The sequence below is a fragment of the Amia ocellicauda genome, chromosome 17 (genome assembly GCF_036373705.1).
Source record: "Amia ocellicauda isolate fAmiCal2 chromosome 17, fAmiCal2.hap1, whole genome shotgun sequence".
Lineage (NCBI taxonomy): Eukaryota > Metazoa > Chordata > Actinopteri > Amiiformes > Amiidae > Amia > Amia ocellicauda.
The window spans coordinates 9,699,988-9,722,884 of record NC_089866.1 but is presented as its reverse complement, the minus strand read 5'-3'; the positions used below and the strand labels follow the sequence as shown (position 1 = coordinate 9,722,884).

The 22,897-nt window shown below is 45.0% G+C and overlaps 1 protein-coding gene across 1 annotated transcript; it reads left to right on the top strand.

Annotated features, from left to right (window-relative positions):
• The first annotated feature begins 56 nt into the window (after nucleotides 1-56).
• On the top strand, nucleotides 57-21,587 carry dcun1d3 (defective in cullin neddylation 1 domain containing 3). Its single transcript, XM_066689916.1, has 4 exons — nucleotides 57-316; nucleotides 9,965-10,043; nucleotides 13,257-13,790; nucleotides 21,047-21,587. Exons 3-4 carry the CDS (start codon nucleotides 13,354-13,356, stop codon nucleotides 21,585-21,587), a joined length of 978 nt encoding a protein of 325 aa, XP_066546013.1. The 5' UTR covers nucleotides 57-316; nucleotides 9,965-10,043; nucleotides 13,257-13,353.
• The last annotated feature ends 1,310 nt before the right edge of the window (nucleotides 21,588-22,897 follow it).

Here is a 22,897-nt window from a genome sequence, read left to right as displayed (position 1 = left end):
GAAGTGATGCAGGGAAAATTCCCATTATTATCCACTCAATAGAGAGCGAGCGAGAGAGAAAGAGAGAGAGCAGAAGCAAAACATAAAGAAACTCCGTATTGACGGGCGGGTTTCGCAAACTTACCCCCTCGACAACCGAAGTCTAAAGGCCCCCAGCGGCTGGAGAGGCTATGTGAGGAGAAGGTCGAAACCCAGGCTGGTCATTTTGAGGAAGACTGTGTTGTGTCGTTTGCCGTGCCTGTGTGGGGCTGTTAAACGCTCCTTGTAGGAAGTGATGAGTGCCCGTTTCACAGTCAGATCTCCATCCATTTAAAAGGTGAGCAAGCCGTCACGTCATTTCAATCTCACGGCGTTATTACTGTCGCTACTTCTGTGTAGTTTGCTGTTTCTATGGGGGGGAAATTGCACTTCGTGTGTGTTTATGAGCCCAACGCGTTCAGACATCACCACCAAGGGATTTGTTTCGTCTGCATCCCCCCCCTTCCTCCCCGTATGTTATTTCTGAGATCAACTTTTAAAGGGGTCCAGACTGGCAGGGTTTGAGTTGTCGTGGGGCTTGAGCTGCTGCCCTGCGTAGATTCGCGGATGCGTTGAGTGGGGAGCCGAGGCTGTGCCAGGTCGACGCTGGGGTAAGCTAATCAGTTGTGTAGAGTGAACTCACTGGGTCGGAGAGGTCAGCTTTGCCTTGATTATAAATTACTTGGCGATTGTGGTTTGATTATGTTTGCGATCTGGGTCCCCCTCCCCCCCAAATAAACCCAAACAAACAAAAAAACAGTATCGAACAGATCCACCGGGCGATCAACCTCTGCTGTAGCAGTTGTTTGGTTTTTGTTTGCAGTGATCTTGCCTTACTGTACATACTGTCTCTCATACAATTGTATACACATGTGTCACAGATGCATGTGATTTGCGTGTTTAGGAGCAACCTCAAAGTAACTGTTTGTGAGTGTAGGTACAGATTTGTCCTCTAACCTGGCTCCCTCCGGTATTGTGAAGCAGTCTCCCACAGCATGGTGTGCTGGGGGAGGGGTCAGATTAGTCCTTCCACAGTTGCCCTGCGGAGCACAGTTTTAATTAGACTGTCTCTGGTTGTGGGGAAGGGGTCTGAAGGGCTGTCAGCATGGTGTTGACTGTGTGGGCTTCAGCCTGCTATTTCAGAGACAGTGCCAGCTGTGATAAATGCAGCACTAGTCATTTAGTGAGCTATTAGGCTTTTGCTATGAATGGCTGTATTATTCAGTAGACTCGTCCACTATCAGGCTGTACTCCGTTTCCTGTGCGCACTGGAGTAATGCGTGTTAACATGCAAGTTTACCAAAAGATGGGCTTCTCAGCGCATCCAGGGCAAGCTGAGAATCTCGATGGCCACCACCACAGATTGGTGGCCACAGAAACGCAATCTTCCCTAAAATGCTCTGCAGATCTATGGTTGGGCATGTGGTATATTGGCAGTGGCCTCTTGTGCTTGTATTTCACAAGTGCGTGCTCTCAGGAATCAGCGCTGAAAATCTGTGACCATTTTACCCAAGTTCCACCCAAAACCATCTGCCACCACAGAGACGGGTATCTACGCATCTACACAAAAAAACAAAGAAAAGTGCTCGCAAGACAGTGGAGAAATCTGCAAGGAGCTTTCAAGTCACACCTTGGCCTAGAAAAAATCACTGGTATTCCGTCGTGTTTCGTATTGTTCAGTCGTGGACCGTGCCTTGTGACAATAATTTGACCTTTGATTGGGTACAAGTTTGTAATTTGACCTACCTTTGTCTCACAAATGTTGGATTTGGTGTAGGCCAAAGTGCAAACCCAGTCTATGAGAACTATTACAATACAAAGCTTCTCTGATAGGCAGACCGGGCCCTGTGAGAGACAACCATACTGTATGGCTGTACCTCAGGGCAGCACCTCCCAATGGACGCCAGGAGAGGAAAGGGAACTGTTCACTAGTGTTAACAATAATTGGTTTGTGTTTTATCCTATTTTACAGCTTAAACACATTCCCTTTTCCCACTGTTAACAAGGGGTAAAATCCTAGCAGCTACCCCTTCCGGGACCACAATGGTAATTTACCTGTAGACAGGAGTGTCCACTTGGCTGTGCTTCTGCAGTCTCGAATGGTGAAGTCTCTGCAGCCCCGGTTATTAATTAAATTCCTCCGCAATTAAACGTAGCCGAGCTCACTTTTCCTGGCCATCGTGCTGTATGATTGAGCGTTGGCAAAGGGTCTGCTTTAATTGCAGAATCGCTCTCCGATGGGGGAATGACTTCAGCTCCTGTTGGCAGGCTCCCGCACTGGAGCTGCAGTCAGAGGTGTTGGCTTCTCAGAGTGATGGCACAGGAAATCACGTCTCTCTTATATACGAGATGGGGATATATGAAGAATGTGATGATGCTATTTATTATTGATCTGGCTGCTGCCTTTCTTGGGTGCAGCTAAGTCGTATGTTTCATGCAGTAAATCACTTTGCTTTGTACACAGTGGCAAGCTGATCTGTTTGCAGGCGAACAAAACAGAAAGAAGTTGCACAGTGCAGTAACATGTCTAACAGACTCAACCTAATGCGGTAAGTTGCAGTGAAGCAAAAATAGTGCAGGATAAAGCACTGGCAACTACCACACATAAGGAGCAGGATTACAATTGAGTAAAGTACGAGCCACGTGAACGGGGACTCTGCAGCAGAACGGCGCTCTGAAATCACTGCTCTGTCTCAGTCCTGGAGCCTTATCACTCAGTCTTCTGCCAAGTTCCCCTAACATCCCCCATTTAAACATATATATGTTTGCAGACTGTTGGAGTGCAAGGAATAATTCTCCCACTACACTTAGGTCTCTGTTGTAAATACAGTGTAAAGCAGCACTTATACAAACAAATCAAAAAAGGTTAGTGAGGGTTTGGATGCATTAGAAAATTGGGGCTCCTATGGGACTGGAGCTGGGGAAATGCAGTTGTAGGATCCCACAGCAGGAGAGGGTGCTGTGGGTGTCTCTGCAGTGAACCAGTGTACTTGTATGGGAAAGGATTGAGTTTTTCTTGGTCCTTCTCACCCCATCAGCATTTCAGTTTTTCTCTCCCTCTGTAGGGTGCTGCTGCAGTGTATGTAGAGTACAGCACAGCAGTCAGCTGTTGCCAGGGTTTGTTTTTTTTCCTTAAATTTGAGCAGTATGCATTTAGCGTCTGTTTGTTGTGCGACAACTCCCCTCACTGTCACCATGTATTTTAACACATCTCAGATTGTGCAACAGCCTTCACTCCACAGTGCAACATCCTCTCTGAAGGTGTGAGTGTCTTCAGGCTTCTCTGCTCTGTCGCTCTGGCTGATTCCCAAGCCCCTTGCGCTGGGAGAGTGACTATATCTCACTGTAGCCCCCCAACCATAGTCTCGCACTCCCCCAACCACAAAAGAGTAAGACCCCCCATTGTCTTCTCTCTCAGTGGTGTGATTTAATAAGGTGAGCGTCAGTGGGATGGTTCAGCTTGTCACCTCGGGCTAGCCTGGTTCACAAAAAGCAGGAATCATCAAAGTCGTGTTGTGCCTCACTGGCCTGGGGGTTATTGGCACTCCTGGAAGTTTCCAGATGACAAATACCTTTCCACTCCTACTAAAGCATGCCTCTCCATAGCCAGGCCTGAACAGAATGACTGTATGGATTTGCTAAAGGCTCCCAGCGGTATTGCTTTATGAATCGAGAGATAAGATAAAACGATGACGTGTGTTTGGGGATAGATCTACACGTAGACCTTGGAAGAGAGACTTCCCAAGACCGATATTTTAGTGAGTCAGAAACGGTCTCTGTACTGACTCGCAGCCCTGCTTTGTTGTTCTTTATGATCCGACGTATCATGTCAACAGAGCATCTCGGCCCGTCAGCATGCCACTGTCTGACACAGCACTCACTCTGAATCGGTTCTCCGAGCTGCCACTCCAAGAGCATGTCTGGGATGCAGCTTCCTTCACTCCCCAAGCGTTACCTACAAACTGAGCCAAGGGAACCAGAGAGTTCTCACCATAACACAATTTCCATGACCTCCAGCCGTTTCGTATCACGGCAGGCAACCGGCACCAAGTTGAACAGGAAAAGATCTACCTTTGATATTTGTTTCTGATTACATTATGGAAATGAGGACTAGAGATACCAGAGATGCCCTCATGCACCTTCTGTGAGCTTTATTTCTGTCATAATTATTTTATTCCCCTTACATTTTATTTTATCACCAAATATACATTTTAACAGAATCCACACAGCACAGACTGCCTGTGACATGTTCTTGGTTGATCATCCTTTATTCAAGGGCCTGGTTCAGAACACAGTGCAGATCCTTCCACGAGGTAGTTCATAAGTAGTGTGAGTGAAGTAGAAGGAGAACTATAATATGGATGTGTTGTCTGTGTGGAAGAGGAACGGCATTTGCATTTTTCTTTTTTCTTTTTTTTTTTAAATAAAACGATGCATTCACATACATGCAAACTCACTCACTGGCAGTCAACGCAGCTTACGCACAGCAAAATCCAAGTTAAATACCCTGTTGCACTTTTCAGTTTTATTCCATGTATACGGTCTCATTTCCTTAAATAAAGCACTGGAGGCAAATGTATTTCTAATGGCAGCTTGGCAATCGCAGGGAATTAGACTGTAATAACCATTATTCTACTTTAACGGAAAGAGACACTTGATTTGTTTGTTCGTGTTGAAAGAAGTGTGAGCAAGCCGCCTCCCATACAGGAAGTGAAGTTAATCACATTCTTGATTCATTTTTTTCCTTCTAATATCAGATGAGTGTTTGATCAGAAACCGTGCGTTGCCTCACCTGTCTTTGCTATGCAGCGGCACTCCCACTGCCTCCTCCCACAGTCTGTTTCTGCGGATCTCTGACTTTAGTTACAATCAGGAGCACACTGTGTGTTCAGTTGGACTTGGTTTTCTATACTGAGGATATCTACAGCAACAACCTAAAATTGGATTACGTTTCCAGATTTGTTGAATGTAATTTGTTTTCTAATGCACTTGTTGAACAGTAGGAGTCCTTTAAAAAAGACATCAAATCTATATATTTATTTATTTCCCTTCATCTGGCTGGTTTGTTTGTTCCTATGCTCTCTCGTACATATCTGACAGCTGGGTGGAATCTGAAAAGGGTCTTGAATTCGCTTGACGCTAATTAGACTCCGGGAGGTTGGGATGTGTGTGCTCGTCTTAGCTGCCTGCAGTGCGACATCGCACCTTTTGTTGTTTTGTTGTTTCTGCTGTGGAACAGGAGGAGGAGGATTCAGAGCCGAGAGAAAGTGTTGAAGGTGTGATAAGCCTTGGGAGGAAAATCAGTGTTCAAATAGACTGATACATTCAAAGTGATTTTGCCAGGTGACCGAAGGGGGTCTGGCTTGGTGGAATATACATAACATTTCAACCGTTTATTCATTGTGGTGATGTATATTATTTTCTTTATTTTTGCCATTTTCTCTGCTCTCCAGCACTTGCACCCCAGCCTGCTTATTTTTTTTGCTGAGGGAGACATTTTCATTTTTAATGGTGTCTCCAATTTGTTTTGGCACATTGCATGCGAGTGACATCCATGAGTAGCGAAACAGGGTGTTGACGCTCCCCATCGTCACGGGACACAGAGGCCGGCCTTCTCAGCTTGCTGCTCCCCCAATCCCTTCCTTTCCTAGACTTTGTCACAATCACCACTGCGGGCGGTGGGTGTAATCGAGCTGGGTAGCGATCAGTTACATCATTAAGGAGCGATTTATTTATTTTAACAAAGTCCTGCAGTGGGATGTGTTGGAAGGGACTGCAGTGCTGCGAAGATCCTACAGGGAGATGCACAGCAAGGTCTTCACTAGCTCTGTCTGCAATAAGTGTTGATTGCTGTATTTTCTATTCTGTACTCAAATCCAGTTTGACTTGAGCTGATTCATACTGGTTGTCTTCATATATAGTTTACGGTCCTTTTTTGTTACTTGTGTTTTTGCTATTAATATGAATGACATTCATTTTTGTCTTGTTAGATCACACTGGGGCCTGGACCAAATCGCAAGGCTCAAGTTCCAACTTTGTACCCACACGTGGTTTAATTCATGGTTGGGGTCAACTCAACAAACGCATCACAGGAATTGATTGTCATGTGAGGAAACGGAGTTGTCTTGTCTGCCCCATAATATTGAATGATCGCACATCAGGCATGTTAATTGATCAAAGAGCAAAGTTATCGCCCTTCTCCAATCTCTTTTCGGCAGTATCGAAGTTGCAGGAGTTGTCCAGAGCAGGGAAGGGATGAGGCACCTTCCCAAAACCCATCTTCTATTCGCATCACATCTTCTTATGCAGGTGGAATATAATAACTTTTATAATAACTTATAATGAATGTGCTGCAAAACACTTCTCATTGCAAGTGCTGCTCCAGCATTTGATCTATTTATCATCATGCTTCAAAGTGGCTTCTGAGCAGCTCTGGTGCTGTCACCTCTCAGATGCAATACAGAGCAGCGATTGAGTCTTTTTCAGAAGTCTGCTCACCTGTCAAAGCTGTGCTCTGTTCATTGAGGCTCGTCATGTTTCTGTGACTTACCTCTGCATTACACCTTGTCGCTGATAACAGGGGTACCCTAATCTTTCAGCCTGTGTAACACATGGCCGAAAAGCCTTTTATTTTTTATTTTTAAATCACTACAGGTTTCAATTAAGTTAAATTATTATTTATTTTGTTGTATGTTCATACTGTATATGCATAGTCACAGCGATCTACTTTGGTAGATGCCAGTAATATAACATGAACCACAGGTACTAGTACTCATAGTAATAACCGCTGCTCTCTCAAATATCCGCTATTACCGTAAAAACGCATAATCGGCACTGGCTGGTAACACCCCCCAAGTCAGTCTAGTATGACAGACTAGGTTCCCTTTGTGACCCATTAACTCAATCCAACCTTCCTCCTGCTCCATCCCCTCTTACCAGTATGAGTGCTTCTTTAAGGGATGATTTCAGCCTCTGTTGCTAAACCCAGCAGTGTGGAGGAGGGATTGGGCTGAGCAGTTTCAGATGGGATTAACAGATTAGTCCCCTGATTGTTAGGGGCTGTGCCAGCTTCCTGCCAGAGCCACCAGCTTGTGAGGCCAGTATTAGGAGCTGGCATGGGTTTTAATCGGGGATGGGGGTGGGACTGTGGACTGTGCTGATGGCCTGTGGGAGATTGGTGAGTTTCAGGCCCTCACCATGCTGACATCTGATATTGGATAGCTTTGTAGTGTGAAAGCTGTTCAATTTAAAAAGTGTGGTTGCATCGAGACTGTCCCGTCACGGGAATCCTTTTTATACGGATTGTTGATGCTGGGTTCCAGTGATGTTGCAGAACGTGTGTTGTCTGTATTAGTGTCCAGTGGGGGGGGTTCTTGAATTAGAATGATTGTAGCCTGTGACCACACAGTCATCTGGTCTCCCGCCCGCAGATTTGTGAACAGCCTGGTATTCTTTTGTGGCGACACGGTCGGCAACCAGAGACGACCACAAGAAGTTATTGAATGACCCAGTGTGCTGTGCCTGCCTTCCTCTTAATCCAGAGATCGAATCACCAGCCAGCCCTTGGAGACGCTCAGACTTTTGCTCCAGGAGAATTCTGTGCCCACTCATTGAATTAAACTTGCTCTGCACAACAGATCTCGTACACGTCTTAATTTATAAAATTTTTGGACACATTTGTACATTTCGTTACAGTAACGCTGAACTATGTTGCTGACAACCTCCCCCACCCCCCCACTCCATCTATCTTGCAACAACCCTGCAGTTGTGAAGCACCTCTTTCTGCATCTCTACGATCAACCCATGTGGTTGTGTAATCAAAGACGCTGCGGACGCACCAAGTAGCTGCCGTCTTCTGTAATGACTAACTGCTGAACTGATATTGTGGAGAAGAACAATACCTATCCATTCATCTTAAATTAAGCAGCGAGAACTCTGCTGATTTTATGTGGCTGTGCTTTAATCTGTTGAGATAAGGTCATGAAAACAGGCTTTGTTTTACCATAATAAATTAACCTTGTGTAGGGGCCACCGAGGGGCTACAGAGGAACCTTCTTCCAACTGCAGCAGTGGGGAGTGTAGAGCAGCACGCTACGTCCTGAACCATTAGCTGTCTGTCACACTTACACACGAGATGATGATGTAAATATTTCTTTATTTGGATGATGCCTTTATCCAGGGCAGCTTGTGTTACCAGGCAGAATTCCATATTGAGTTGACAAGGAACTGTAAAAATCCCCATAGTAGTGTAAGGAGGGGAAGCAAAACGCATCAGTGGAAAACACTTGTTCAAGAAGCAGGGTGAGATCGAATCTCCCATATGTGGCAGGTTTAAAAAAAAAAAAAAGATCTGATGGAGGCGGTCATGGGGGGTCCCGTGAATAAAGCACCCCCCCACTCAACAGACCAATCAAATACATTCTCAACTGTGGGGTAGACTCTCGATAATGGAGAAGGCCTCTTGTTCAGGATCTGTTACCCTGCTGTACTGCTTGTGATATTTTGCTATTTATAGTTTCTGGATGTCATTTCTGGCATGGCATTGTGTTCTGGTGTTGGGGAGGGGGAGGGTTGGAAACTGATGCTGTGATAGAGGGGTCCCCCAGCCTGAAGAGAGACCAGCGTGAGTGTACACAGGTGCACTGTGTGTTTTGCACTCTGTGGTGTTTGCAGGCTGCCAGGTTGATGGCAGGTTTTTGGTGGAGGTGTGCCAGGCTGGAGGAGCCCGTCCTCCCCTCGCTCTGCACCATGTGCCTTTTCCTCTCCTCCTGACTCTCCACCTCTCGCACCCGCCAGCCATGCAGCTGTTCATACATGCTTTGTCCCCCCAGTTCTAAAATATTGATAACTCTGATTTTGACCTATTGTTATTCTTAGTACTGTATTGTAATCATACTCTAAAACTAACAAGATGTATTGTAATAAATAATAATAGTAAATAAATAAATAGTAATATTAGAACTCATGTAATTAATTGGTCAACTCTGCTTCACAATGCATGAATGTCAGAATATTAGTAATATTTTCTAATGAGGGAGGGAAGGGAATGTGGCGTCTTCCAAGATCTGTTAGAACAAACCCTCACTGGCTAGGATTTAGGATTTATATTCCCCAAAACCAGCAGTGGAGCCAAGGGGTCAAAGGTCTCAGGCTGAGCTGTGAAGCACAAGTGTCAAGCACAGACTGCTACCTCTTTAACAGCTGGGTTCTGATGCTCTCTCTCTCTCTCTCTGTGCGTGCTATTCAGCAAAGAAGTGATCAATTGGTTGTTAAAGGAGTCTTGACAGAGAGCTGTTTTTTAAGCTTTGTGAATCCAATTCCACTAGGGCTTTGCTTCATATATATATATATATATATATATATATATATAATCTGTGGACTGGCGGATCTCTCTCATTAATAGACCTTGTTTGTGTATTTTATCTCTTAATTGCTGCTTTTAAAACCAGCACCCAGGAGCAATTTGTATGTGAATCTGAGGAGCATTGGTGAGTTTGTTTGTAGGTAGGGGCTAGTGATCAACCTCCTACATAGGCTGTCTCTGAGTCCTGTGGCTGTTGTTTGGTAGTGTGAATGGTGGTGCTGCGGTCTTTACAAGGGATTTGCAATGATTTGTGATCTTTTAAGATCCTAATATTAATTACTATCTGTGACCCGGATCTCATTCCTGAACAGGATTTTGACCAGGATCTGGTTATTGAACAAGATCACATGGGGATCCTAAAGTATCTTTTAGAATTTTGTAGGATCCTGCCAAGCTTTCTGCCAGGATCTCCTTAATCTTTTCCTACTTTGTAATTCACATCTTTAAGTACTCTGTATGCTGCCGTTTATTTTTTTTTTCCAAGTAAACCATGTGTGGTGGTAAAACAGGCCCTCTGTATGACCCTGTATGAACCGTAGATGAGTACAGAGTGAGGCTAATCAGATTTTCTGTGTCTTTCAGTGTGTCGAATGAAAAACTAACCTGGTGTGCAGTGATGTTTCCCCCAGCTCATACAAGGACAACTTTCTGAGACTCTTCTGTAAGTATACACATTTTTTTATGGTTGTCTTCTCCACCTTTAAGACCTTTCTTGACCTGATCTTATTGAAACCCAATCTTGTCTTTCTACAGATACAACTTTACACCAACATACACACACACCCTAACCTACACACACACACACAGACTAACACACGCATACACGAATCTGTAAATGTGATATTTTAGTCTAGAAACTGGAATGATTCCCAGGACTGTGTTCCTGGATTAGTGTTTTACACCCTAAAGCCGCTACTTATTCAAGATCTTTACAGTTGCCTCTTGCATTGTTTGTCAGCTCAGTATGCCTCTCCGCCATTCATGGGCTGTGTGTGCTGTGGGACTTGGCTGAGCCACGGCTTCATACCGCTGTCCGTTTTATTGTTTCACTACCCTAGAAGCATTTCATAACTCCTGTCTTTTCTTCTCTGAGGAAACGACTTGATATTAGCTGACAACACTCTCAAGCAGGGCAGACTTCCGAGACAGAGTTATAAGTATTTATTATACGTGTGTTCGGTGGATTTGATCATTTTTATTTATTTTGGCAAGTATTTTACAAGGCACACATCAGCTGTGAGGTAACTTCAGTGGCATTGGACTGGGGGAGGTTTGCACATGTGGAAATGCCATCTGAAAAGGAGCCGGCCAGCTGTCATCACTTCTCCTTTATTGTAAAGCAGTTTCCCCATTACTGTCAGCAAACTTTTTTGAAAATTAATGACTCATTAACACAAGGTGTTGGGGGGAATCAGATAATTTGTGTCCAGTCACTGTATATGCCACAGAGTGGGGTGTAGTTTGCAAAGACAGACCAGAGCGACTGGACTGAACCCTGAGGAAGCCAAAAGGATTTGTAGTCACACATACGCTTATTGGGACAGATGCACCACATACTTTTACCCCTTTTCCACTGGCATTTCTGACCCGACCTGGAACCAGACTGGCACGGTGCGGCACATTACCCACTGCCAATTTTGTCTGGCCGATCCTTAACCAGACCAGGAGGGAGCTAACTGAACTCATCATCGTGTAGCGTCAATATCGGAGCACAACAACAAGGATGTGATAATTCATATTTGGCGTGTTGTTGGTTTTCACTTCCATTTAGCAAAGAATAAAAAAACGAAATAACGAGAACAACCGTACTCTCAAAATCCTCCACTGTTGTCATCTGAAAAACCCGCCTGTCTTTCAACGTCGTGTTCAGGTTTAATCAAGGTGCCAGAAATTGTTTGGGCCTTGTTCTATAAAAGACATCCAAAAATCTGAATCTGCTGTTCAGACATGTTTGTCTTGTATCTAATAAAGGCAGATTCTAAAGTATGTTTATATTACAAAGGTGTAACGCAGTATAGACAAATGCTGAAAGATTTATGACCGTATTCAACTTAATTGCTCTAGCAGTGCAGTGCAGGGAAAGGGAAAGGTTGAATAGGCCCAAGCAGATGTACAGTATGTTCCTGCGGCTGGTAAGGTGCATCCCTCTGTCCCAGACACGAGAAACGAAGACCCTATTGTGAAACCTCTTAACACGTCTACTGCACTGTAAATTCCCCTGCTTCACTTCACACTGTTTGCTGTGCTGTGTGCTGTCAATGACAAGTCTGAAGTGTATTTAAAAGGAGGACCCTCGGAAAGTGAAGTGCTTGTTGTTTAATAAAGCGCTCTGGCCTCGGGGCTGATCCGCTTGTAAAATCATGATAATTCTTATGTTATTTGCCTCATTATAGTACTTCTCCCATCCAGAGTGTCTTATTTATATATATTTATATAATTTTTAAAAAAGTTGTTGAATGTTGAGGTTTAAATAACAAACTGGGGGGAAAAAAAAAACAGGGAGGTGTAATTAGAATATAAAATGAAACCAGTAAGTATCGTTAGGTTTCATTTGAATTGCAAATTGCAGACAGTATCTTCAACAGCGATGGATAATTAAAATAAATCCTAATCTCCGCCACCAGAAACTGATTACCCTCTCTGCTGTCTTGAGAGAATGGGTTTTGCTGTCATTTAGGCCCTTTGTTTCCAGTGGGCTCAGAGCTGTGCTTAGCGAGCAAGCCATCCCAGCTGGAGCAAGATAGGGAATTCAGAAATAAACATCATCGTTTCAATCAGTTTCTGCACCAAAAACATAATTAAAAGTACAGTGTAAGTAATTGCAGTTCTTAAGGGGTTATTCCTGAAAGTGGTGTTTTTCCTGTTTGTTTTCTTTAAGCTTCCTTTCAGTTGTAATTTGACTTCTTACTGTATTAATGACTACAGTTTAGATATTCAGACTGAAAACCAGAAACTCGCTTTGGTCGGTCTTCAATGACTGGAATGGCCTACCCTTGCACTATACTGCCGCTAACCATCGGTCTTCCCTGTTCAGTCATCACTGTGCACTGAAAGAGCGGGGCACTGTCTACAAAACGCAGAATAAATTGCGCACGTCCCCTCAGCCCGACCCTACCTGTCCATATTTATCTCTGTGTGCTTGGGATGGTAAGGCAGTCTGTGGTGTGTGCTGTAGGGAGACAGATTGGATGTGCAGGGTGGTGGGGGGGGGGGTTACTTCAGGACTCTTCTGCAGCAGCAGCAGCAGCAGCGGGAGCTATTCCAGGATATTCAGAAGCATTTATCCCCAGATAAAAGCCCCACAGCTTGTTCTTCGGCAAACTGTAGAGACGGCTAATTTCCAGGGGTCGATTGCAGGCTTTTAATCAACGTTACTGCACCGCAGGTCACTGGGAGGCCAGAGATGATGATACAGAGATGGATATTGTCAGAAGTGCCTTTCATTAATTTGTTTCAATGACTTATGGGAAATACCAGAGTGCCTTTATTATTTTTGTATTATTGTTTATAATTATTACTTTATTGGGGAGATATTTGCTCTGTTAAAATCCCTTTGTATTGTAGCGATGTGTTCAGCCATGTAAGTCTCCTGGGGTAAAAGCATCTGCAAAATAACTTAATTAGTAATAATCCTTTCCTCGCTGGGCCTAGCCTAGTCACAGGGGCTTTCTGGATATGGCAGGTTAGCTCTGTGATTTACCGTGTTGAAGCAATTTGTGTACAGTACTTGCTGAATACATTCGTGGTTGGTGTGGAAGGTGGAAATTAATGATGGAGGTAGTGGCAGTGAGGTCAGGTATGACTGTAGAGCTGCTGTAGACAGCCTTTCGCTGTGTGAGTGTCTCTCCTGACCTGTGATTCCCCCCCAACACAGCAGCACCCGATGGCATGCTGAAGCTCGTGGCGAAGCAGCAGCAGCGGCGTTGGACGAGAGGCGGCCGGGCCTGAGGGAGGGAGCCCGCTTCGTTGCCATGGGCCAGTGTGTCACGAAGTGCAAGAACCCATCGTCCTCGCTGGGCAGCAAGAGTGGAGACAAGGAGCCCGGCGGCAAAGCCCAGGGCAAGAAGGGCGGAGGAGGGCACAAGGAGGAGCCAGGCCCCATGGGAGGGAAGGCCTCCAGTGACCTCTTAGCCAACGGCACCAAGAAGATGGAGGTCACGGCCGACACCTTGCAGCCGCCCGCGCCCTCGGGAGACACCCGCAAGGAGGAGCTGCTCTCCAATGGCGAGGAGTGTTCCTTGCTGCGCATTGAGGAGCTCTTCCGTAACTACAAGGATGAACAGGACGACGCCATCCTCGAGGAGGGTATGGAGCGCTTCTGCATCGACCTGTGTGTGGACCCGGCCGAGTTCAGGGTGCTGGTTCTGGCTTGGAAGTTCCAGGCTGCCACAATGTGCAAGTTTACAAGGTAAGAGCCTCGGCTAAGAGATCCCACCTCGCGTCACTCTGAGACCAGCCCCGCCCATACTGTCCCAAGCCCCCCCCACAGTAGCTGAACTCCTACACTTTATCTAGAGCTCCAGTGGGACCAAACATGGGGTCAAACACTTTCAAATAAGTAGCAAGAAACAACCACAGTGTGCACAAGTATTATATGCGAGTCACTGCACTGTCAGAGGTCACTTTCACTCGGGCTGGTAGTACCGAGCTGGGAATTGAGATCCGTGTGATTCTCTTGTTTTTTTTTTATTTCAGCCATATTCTTATTTCATTTTGGGTCAGCTCTAAGATGAGACTGTGTATGTTGATTTAACTTTTACTGAAACAGAAATCATGCCATTGTGTCAGGGCTTAGGTGATGACAAGCAGAGATAAAGATGAATACAGAAGTGGTTGATGACAAGGTGGATGAATTTCAAATCCAAGTTCTCTGGTCAGTTTATACCGGCTCCGTTGTCAATGCCACCAGATGGGGAAAAAGTTGGGAAGTGCTGACTCTTCAGAAAAAAATACAAACACACACACACGCATGTTCTTTACTCCCTCATCACTGTAAGGGGAGCAGCTCGCTGTGTCCGTGTGCGCCGCGCTGCAGTGAGCTAAGAATAGCCCCGATTTGCTGAGCGCTGTAAAAAGAGCCAGGAAGCACCTTTGTTACAAGTAGGTAAGCGCAGTCAGTGCACCCCTTCAGAGAGAGAGACAAAAGTCAAACCACACGACTTTCATACAGCACGTGGCAATCCCGTGAGCTTATTCTATTGTCTTTAGTGGGGGGTTTTCTCCTCACATTGGCCAAAAAAAAAAAAACCTTGCAAACTGTGTAGTGTGTTGTGACTTCGCTTTACTTCCACACTTCTGCTCTGTTAAATCACACCGCTTGAAATCCTTGTATTCATGCTCAATGTTCCTTCAGCAGCTCCCATGTGCTCTGGTGTCTGTGGTGTCTGTGGTGATGCTGTGCCGGATTCGCAAATCCTGCTCCACAGCAAGGTTACAGCCACAGGCCCAGGATCACTGAGCTGCAGTGCGACACGCGCGCAGCTCAGTCTCGGCCCGGCGGGGCGCCAGAGATGGCCTTGGCTTTTCTGTGCTCCTGATATTCTCATGCTTCTGAATTGAGCTTGTTTGTTACTTGAAAGATGTGGTTAAACATTTGGCTTTGTTACAGGGATGATGAAGTTACGATTTAAAGATGCACGGAGGACGTGTGTGTTAGTTTGGTAGGTTAAAATTTAAATGCATCTGACCAGTTTAAGATTAATTGATTTACGTTGTTGAAATGTTACAAACGTAGCGAGCAGTTTATCATAATATTATTAGGGAAATAATTCGCTTTTCACCCATGGACCATTTATACAGATTTTCTATTTTAAAATATATACCTCTTATAATCTGTAACAACATTTTATTCAGCTTCTGCTTGGAAATGTGTGTGTGACCTGAAACAACTGTATATTTTAAGAACTCCTCAGTGGCGTCTCTCTATAGAAGCTGACACCCTTCATAGCTTGTGCTGGCTGATGGGAGACCGTTCTTTCTGCTTGCCTGCACTGCCATTGCTTCCTGACTGCTCCTTTGCCAGCTATTGGAGGACTCCAGCCTGCCCTGTCAAACCACATTAAATGTTGAGATAAATATTGACTGGGGAGAGGGGCGCTGTGTTAAAGTGGAGGACAGTGCGTCTGCGTAGTGGGGCAACTCAGCTGTATGTCAGTGTAAGGACAGTCAGTGTCCCAGAAAAGCAGAAGTGCAGGTCTTTCTCTTTTTACTGAGACCCGCGCTTATTAGTCATTAGTCTGCATGGCCCTGACTTTCTCTGTTTTGAATTCCAGATTTAAAGGAATCGTGTTGGGCGCTGAGCAGTGTTTATTGCCCATGCATTCAAATACAACGTACACCTTTTACAGTTTGGGGTCCGGACAAGTAATTTCCCGTGCTTTTTTGGTTGTACAAATGAGTTACGAGCAAAAAGAAACAAACACAAATGCCAAAAACCTCTCTGAAGCTTTAGAGAAAAGTAGTCTGCTTTATTTTTAAGTTTGAAAGACTGGAGAATATATGCTGCCTTTTAACATTAAGTAAACCTTTTGTGGTGAGAGACCACAACACCCCTAGGCACTGTGCATGTGGGGTCACTTTCACAGACTCCCCCACAAACACTGTGAAGATCTGGACCACCCTGTAACTAAGCTGAGCAGGGGATTTACATGGAAGCCATTAGGGAGGGAGTACTGCATGTAGGTCACTGTAGTGTCAACACTGTATCCCCGTTGGATGACAACATAGTGCTGCTCGCTGAAAGGATGCAGGTCCTAATCTAAGGTTATCCATCTAAACACTGTGTTGTTTTAGGAAAATGTTTTATCTCAACTTCGCCAGCATAAGTGCGGTAGTGTGGAAGTGAGCTCAGAGCCTAAGCATCTGAGAAGGGTGCTCCCTCTGCCTGAATCAGTGTCTGCTTGAGAGTTTAAAGACGGGCCTCTCCTCTATGCATCTATTAGGATACATTCACACCCCTCAGGTAAATGCCAATCACTGACACCCCTGGCGTCAGCCTGGGTTCGGTGGATGCGGTTTGCCTAATTACTGTACGTCTCTCTTTCATTCCTAACTAAGCCCCCCCCCCCTCCAACGTGGCTGACGAATGCTGATCAAGGTGTAGCTCCAGGCCTCGCTGTGCGGAATTAGCCGGTACACATGTATTGGATTTCAGCATTGTTTCCTCTAATCTCCCCCGAGGAAGCACGCTTGCGGTCTAAGAGGGCTTGTTTTCTGCAGTGGAGCTCAGTTGGCCTGATGACAGGCAAACACTGTAGCCATGGATCTGCATTCTCTCCCGCCTCCCCCTCTTTTGCACATTGAAGAGCAAGTTTGAAGTTTTGAAATGAAACCATCTGCAGCAGTTTCTAATTATGGATGCCTACAGGGCTGCACAGCCAAAACGCTGCTGATAGACTAACCGTATTGAGCTAGTTGTATCATTCCCGAATCCCTTGCTTTATGGATGCTGACCCTGACAATGTTCTGTCCCATACAGCTGAATACCTTGAAGTCCCTGAAGACAACAACTTGTTGTCCCATGTTATAATTTGTATTCACGTTTTTCCAGCGGGTGCTTACCAAGACCATGATCAATAAATAATGCTTATACTCTCCCCACACTCACACACACACACACCCTTTCACAGTGCTATTTTTAAATCCCACTGTAATTGACCAGCCCCGTCTGCCTAAAATGCCAAGCCTACACGAAAAATATTTGGCAGTGAGTCAGGCGGATTATGAAGACATTTCTCTGTCCTGTGCGGGGGTATTTATAGTGATTTCTAATTGGATGTGAGTGACATTACTCTTTGTAACGTTTCAGCAGAGATGCAGGTTAGACTGGACTCCCCAATCAGCAGGTCTGTTGATATTGGGCGGGCCTGGCCCAGAACATCCTCTGCTGTTGGGCAGGGGCATCAAGGTGCTGGGGCGAGCCCAGCTCAGCACCAAGTAATCAGGGGCCTAGTCTCCAGCAGCTGCCCTTGATCTCATCTGTAAGAGTGTTCTCGCCCACACTCTGGCCTTTTTCCAAACGTACTCGGACTGAAAAACATTTTTTTGTTGAATATGCAATAATAAGAAGTAAAAGGAGAAATTTTAAATGTAATCTTCCTTATTTCTTTTGAAAGCTAGCATACATCCTTTCTATCTATCTCTCGCTCTCTCTCCTGCTCATATTGGAAGTATGAAGTTTCTCTTTACTTTCAATCCTCAACCCCCCTTACACACACACACACACACACACACACACACACACACCCACACACACACACGCACACAAGGGACTCGGTTTTGTATCGTCTCCCTGTAGTTTGGTCATGGGGGTAATGGGTTAACCATTCTTCTACCCATCCTCTGTACTTCCTGTGGAACTGCTCCTCTCACAGGTGGGGCAGACTGTCTGACCTCATAGTACCACATGTGGTGGCGTCTGATTAAGGGGTTGAAATATTTATTCTGTATAAACTGCCTAGTGGGAGGATAATTCCCTTTTTCCAGAGGCATCCTGCCGCCTGCCCCCCACAGCAAGAGCACAGCAATTAAACATACAAATAAAACTAAAACCTCACCCAAACTAGATCACATCAAAAGGTATTTGAATACACATTTGCTTGAAGAGAAAAGTATTTGATACGCTGGGCATATGTGTGTGTGATATATGGGTTTGTCATTATTCATTCCCCACACACTCGGTCTTCAGCAGGTTTGCTCTGCACTCTAGGATCGCCTGTTGTTGTTTGTTACCTTAACGCTGCATGATGGGATAAAATGACTCGGCTCATCTCCCATTATGACATGCCTTTAAAAATCAAGAGGCAGCACCCATGGGACACTCTCCAATTAAAAACAAACGTGGCAAACAACTACTCCCTGGTGGACTGGTTTCAGGAATCCCCCAGACTGCACAATATATTTAGCTTTAGGGTTGTGGTTTAATAGTAAATCACAGACAAGACACTTTGTAGATTTATTATTGTGAAGAATAAGGAACTCTGTAAAATTATTTTTGGTGTCGAGCAGTAAGCTGTTTCTTGACAGTTCATAAAGCAGCAATTCAAGATATTGGTTAATAGAGCTCCGTTTCCTTTCTGTGGTACACTTGTGTGGCGCTTGAGGTGTGGTTTGGCAACGGCAGAGTTTTGAGATCTCCATTTGTTGTTGCATGTATTACTCGCCTTCAAGAGGGAAACCAAAGTTGTGTTAGCATTTTTGTGATTATTAGATCTCCAAGTTGGCTGTTGATCCTTCATGTGAACAAAACAGGTCCTCACCGCGCTGCACTGTCCCCGAGCTGTCACTTCTTTCACCCCCTAGGTCGTAGCGCCAAGGGCACAGGACAGGCCCACGCATCCCTGGCGTGTTTGTGTGTGTGGGTGTGTGCTCAGGGAGAAGGGGTTGAAACATGTGCTGCCAGAGTTTTGTATTGAGATAATGATGGTCATTTGAACCCATGATGCAGTGCCAAGTGCAAAATTTTTGAAAGGAGGTCACAAAGTCTGTGGTATTATCTTCCAGATGGTAGCATTCCATATAAGTAGTCGGGACAAAAACTTTTTTTTTTTTTTTTGTTCTCGTTTCTAAAGCTGATGTTCTCTTATCACCATCAATTTGCCAATGTCGGCCAGTAGTTGTGCTTGTAAGATGAATAGGTCTGGTTTAGACCACTGTGTATGCAGAAAATCAGACTATTTTGTACAATTTGTGTTTGTTTGTACGAAGCAGCAGGAAGATTGAAAGCGAGCTCAGGACGCATTGAGATATCTGTCTGGTGTCTCACCAGGGCGAGACGAGGCTGTGACAGAACGTCTCGTGCTGGGTGACTTACCAGCCGATTCACAGAGCAATAGGACACAATTTGGTGAACAGCTGCAGTACAGTCACGCATCACACCAACCCCAACAGGCATATATAAAAATAAAATTTAAATCGTTTTTGTTTTCTTCCCCCCCTGTGTATTAGTGGTACAGCAGGGCTTGGACACTTGTTCTTGTAATTCTGCTGATATGGGCATCTGTCATTTTTTACGTCAAGCAGGTGCATGAGCACTTTGGATGGCACAGCACTTGTCCACTGGGCAACCACTTCCACCCCCCACAGCATATGGAGGTCCAGTTGTAGTCTGAAGTTTGCCCGTCACTCATTTCAAAGCTGCTGTTCGGTGATCTGTGTGGCACCATCAATCCTGTTTGTGAAACTATGCTTCATTCTCAAGCGTGCATTTTCAGAGCTTGTTCGACCTAGAACTAAGCATTCCAGTTGATTGGAAGGAGTGAAATCAAGTCAGGGTTCATGAACTAAATGAACCTTCAGTGTATTTGTTTTTTCTCCCTATACAAATAAAGGGTGTAAATACTTTCGCCTACACCTAAAGTATGGGTGTTCTCATTCCTTTCTGCTTCACTCCAGTCACCCACAGTCATCATGCACCGGCCTGTGATCCCCTTTCTTTCATTGTCCTACTTTAATTTACGTGTGAATCTGATAACGGGTGAAGAACTGAAACTGTGCTCAGCCCAACTCCAAGAAGAGCGACATTTTCAGAATATGCAGGATGTGGTAAAATCTGTTTTTCCGGACACACTTTTGTCTTGTAGAAAGTTAGTGTTTGTTCTCTTAAGCTGGCACACACATTTATCTAATTATACATCTTGGGGAGAGGAGGGAAAAGAAAAGTGTTGTGAGTTTTTCCCTTTTGTCCCCCTCGCATAAGCAGCTGACGTCCAGTGAAAGGGAGCTGCTGATTTCCTGTGCGAGTAAACATTGACATTATTATTATTATTAATGCCATGGTTTATTTTATTTGGCTTTTGACTTGATCCAAGGCAAACCGTATTCAGCAACAACAATTGCCTTGTCGAAATGTCAGGAAACTAAACCGGGAACATGGTGTGGAGTAGTTTTAACTACAGGACACAGCATAATAGAATAAAATACCCAGTAAAGCAGCAAAAGTATGCAGGATGCAGCAACTACAGCTTTTTGTGGTGGTGGGATAGTGCAGTGGCTTTGGATTTGAGCTGTTCCACATGCCGGTGCCACCTTTGACCTCTCCTTACACTTCAATTCAAGTACAATTCAACTGGATATTTTCCATTAAAACATGCCGTATGCCTCTCCTTTCTAACACTGGCACAGAAGTCAGGATTGGGGATAGGTTAGAGTCTGTTCTACCTTGTTAGAAATCGGGGAAAAATGCACGTCCCCTTTCAGTGCCAAAATAAGGTCTGTATGAGATAAAGTACTCAAAAAAATCTACAATGGGCTTGGTCTCCAGTGCGCATACAACGCACAACACATGAGACTGGCATCCCCAGCCTCTCCAAATCTTTCTAGATGATGGCTTAAAAATAAATAAAATAAAATAAATGTGTATGTATATTGTGGCAGCCTCAGTGATTACTGTGAAACTAACATTGTGGGAGGTGAGAACTGATCAAGCACACTCTGTCTCACTGCTCCTAATGCTGTGGAGATGTAAGGGTACAGGAAGCTCTTCTACAGGGTTAGGATTGGACAGCTGATGGAGGGCTTTCACTGAGGTTTTGAGGTTCTAAACCAAATATTGATTTCTCTTGTTCACTCGCTCCCTCCCCTCCCCACATTTCTTCTCTCTCTCTTCCCACCTCCTCTCATTCTGACTGCCTCCTCCCTTGCTTCTCTCTCTCTCTCTGGCTGCAGGAAGGAGTTTGTGGAGGGCTGCAAGGCCATCAAGGCAGACAGCCTAGAGGGTATTCACACCCGTTTCCCCTGCCTGCTGCTGGAGGCACAGAGCGAAGAGAAATTCAAGGACCTGTACCGCTTCACCTTCCAATTCGGGCTGGACTCGGAGGAGGGCCAGCGGTCGCTGCACCGCGACATCGCCATCGCGCTCTGGAGGCTGGTGTTCACCCAGAACATGCCCTCCATCCTGGAGCAGTGGTTGGACTTCCTGACGGAGAACCCATCGGGCGTGAAGGGGATCTCGCGGGACACGTGGAACATGTTCCTCAACTTTACTCAGGTGATCGGGCCCGACCTCAGCAACTACAGCGAGGACGAGGCCTGGCCCAGCCTCTTCGACACCTTCGTGGAGTGGGAGATGGAGCGCAGGAAAAAGGAGGAGGAGCAGGAGGAGATCAAGAGGAGAGGCACGGAGAGCTGCAGCACAGAGAACCTGGCGGCCCAGGCGCTGGAGGGCCGGGGGGGTGGGGGGGCGGGCGAGGGGGATATTGCTGACTGAGCAGCAGGACCCAGGCAATTCTGGATCTCTGAACTTTGATGATTTAATATTATTATGACTATTATTGTTATTATTATTTTGTTTTTATTGTTTTGGTTTTTTTGGAGGGGGGACAGGGGTGGGGTTTTAATCTCTCCAGCACTCTTATGCGCCTTGTGTTTTCTCAAAGGGCTCCAAACAAATACTGTATCAGTTACTTTGGTCAGGCACTTTTATTTAATGTTTTTATTCATCTTCTTTTCTCCTTCTTAAAAAAAAGAAAATGGACATGTGACCCCTATTTATTTTTAAGCTGCTTTTTATTTTGTTTTTACTTTTATGGCCCCATTCCTTCTTGCAGTGCCCCTCTCACTGGCCCATGTTTCCCAGCTTGGGGATCGAGTAACAAACTAGCAGGTAGTCACCGCATCACTTCTCTCTATGAATTAAATCTGACCTCTTCTTGCACATTTTACCCCCCCCCACTCCCCTTTGTTCAATCTCGTGTAAGTTATGTAAGCGTTTTAGTATTATGAATTGCAATAGTGCTAATGCGTTTCGACGGAGGGATCCTGTTTCCAGGTGTAGTGCAGTTTACAACCACAGTGGGGATTTTTTTTTTTTTTTTTTTTTTTTAATATAAAAATGCAGTGGTTTATATTTAAAAAAAACAACAATAAACAGTGTTAATCATTTAAAGCTGTTCCTTGAGTAATTAAACCTGAACCATCCAATGCAATCCAGCTTGCTTTACATTGGATGAAAGCTGCAACTAAGTTACTTTTATATAGTTGTTTTTTCTAAAGTCCCAGGTTTTGGAAAGGGGATGGGAGCGGGGGGCTGGCTTGTTTATGTGCTCATAGATGTGTTCATAGCTGCATAGTTGCATCTCCCCGGGGGGTAGGCCGGGTCTCCAGGGACAAAGCAGGAAGAAATCACCCTGTTTACAGACACTGCAATGCTGAGGTTTTAAATGTGTTCAACGTGGGGCAGGGGTTTAAAAACTGCCTGGCTGGAGCCGTTGATCGAATATTGAATAAGATATCATCTTGGGCCAGAAAGGGATTTATTCTGAGGTATCAAAAATGTATTTATTTATTTTTAATACCTGTCAATGGATATAAAAATACTGTAAGACTGAGACACATTTGTTACTACAGAACCTGACCAATCACAGTACAGAAGTTGTCCTGCTCCACTTTAGGGAATCAGTTCTTGACTTCTGTTCAGTTGACTTTTGATTTTTGCTCAACTGCTCCAAGGGCAGGTGTTTGTATCAGACAGAATCGCCAGTTTTGTATGAGTTCTTGACCAATAGCGAGCCGGGAAAA

Coding starts and splice junctions, on each gene's coding strand:
- dcun1d3 (XM_066689916.1), top strand. CDS start 13,354: ATGGGCCAGTGTGTCACGAAGTGCAAGAACCCATCGTCCTCGCTGGGC. Junction 13,791..21,046: donor ACAATGTGCAAGTTTACAAG/GTAAGAGCCTCG, acceptor CTCTGGCTGCAG/GAAGGAGTTTGTGGAGGGCT.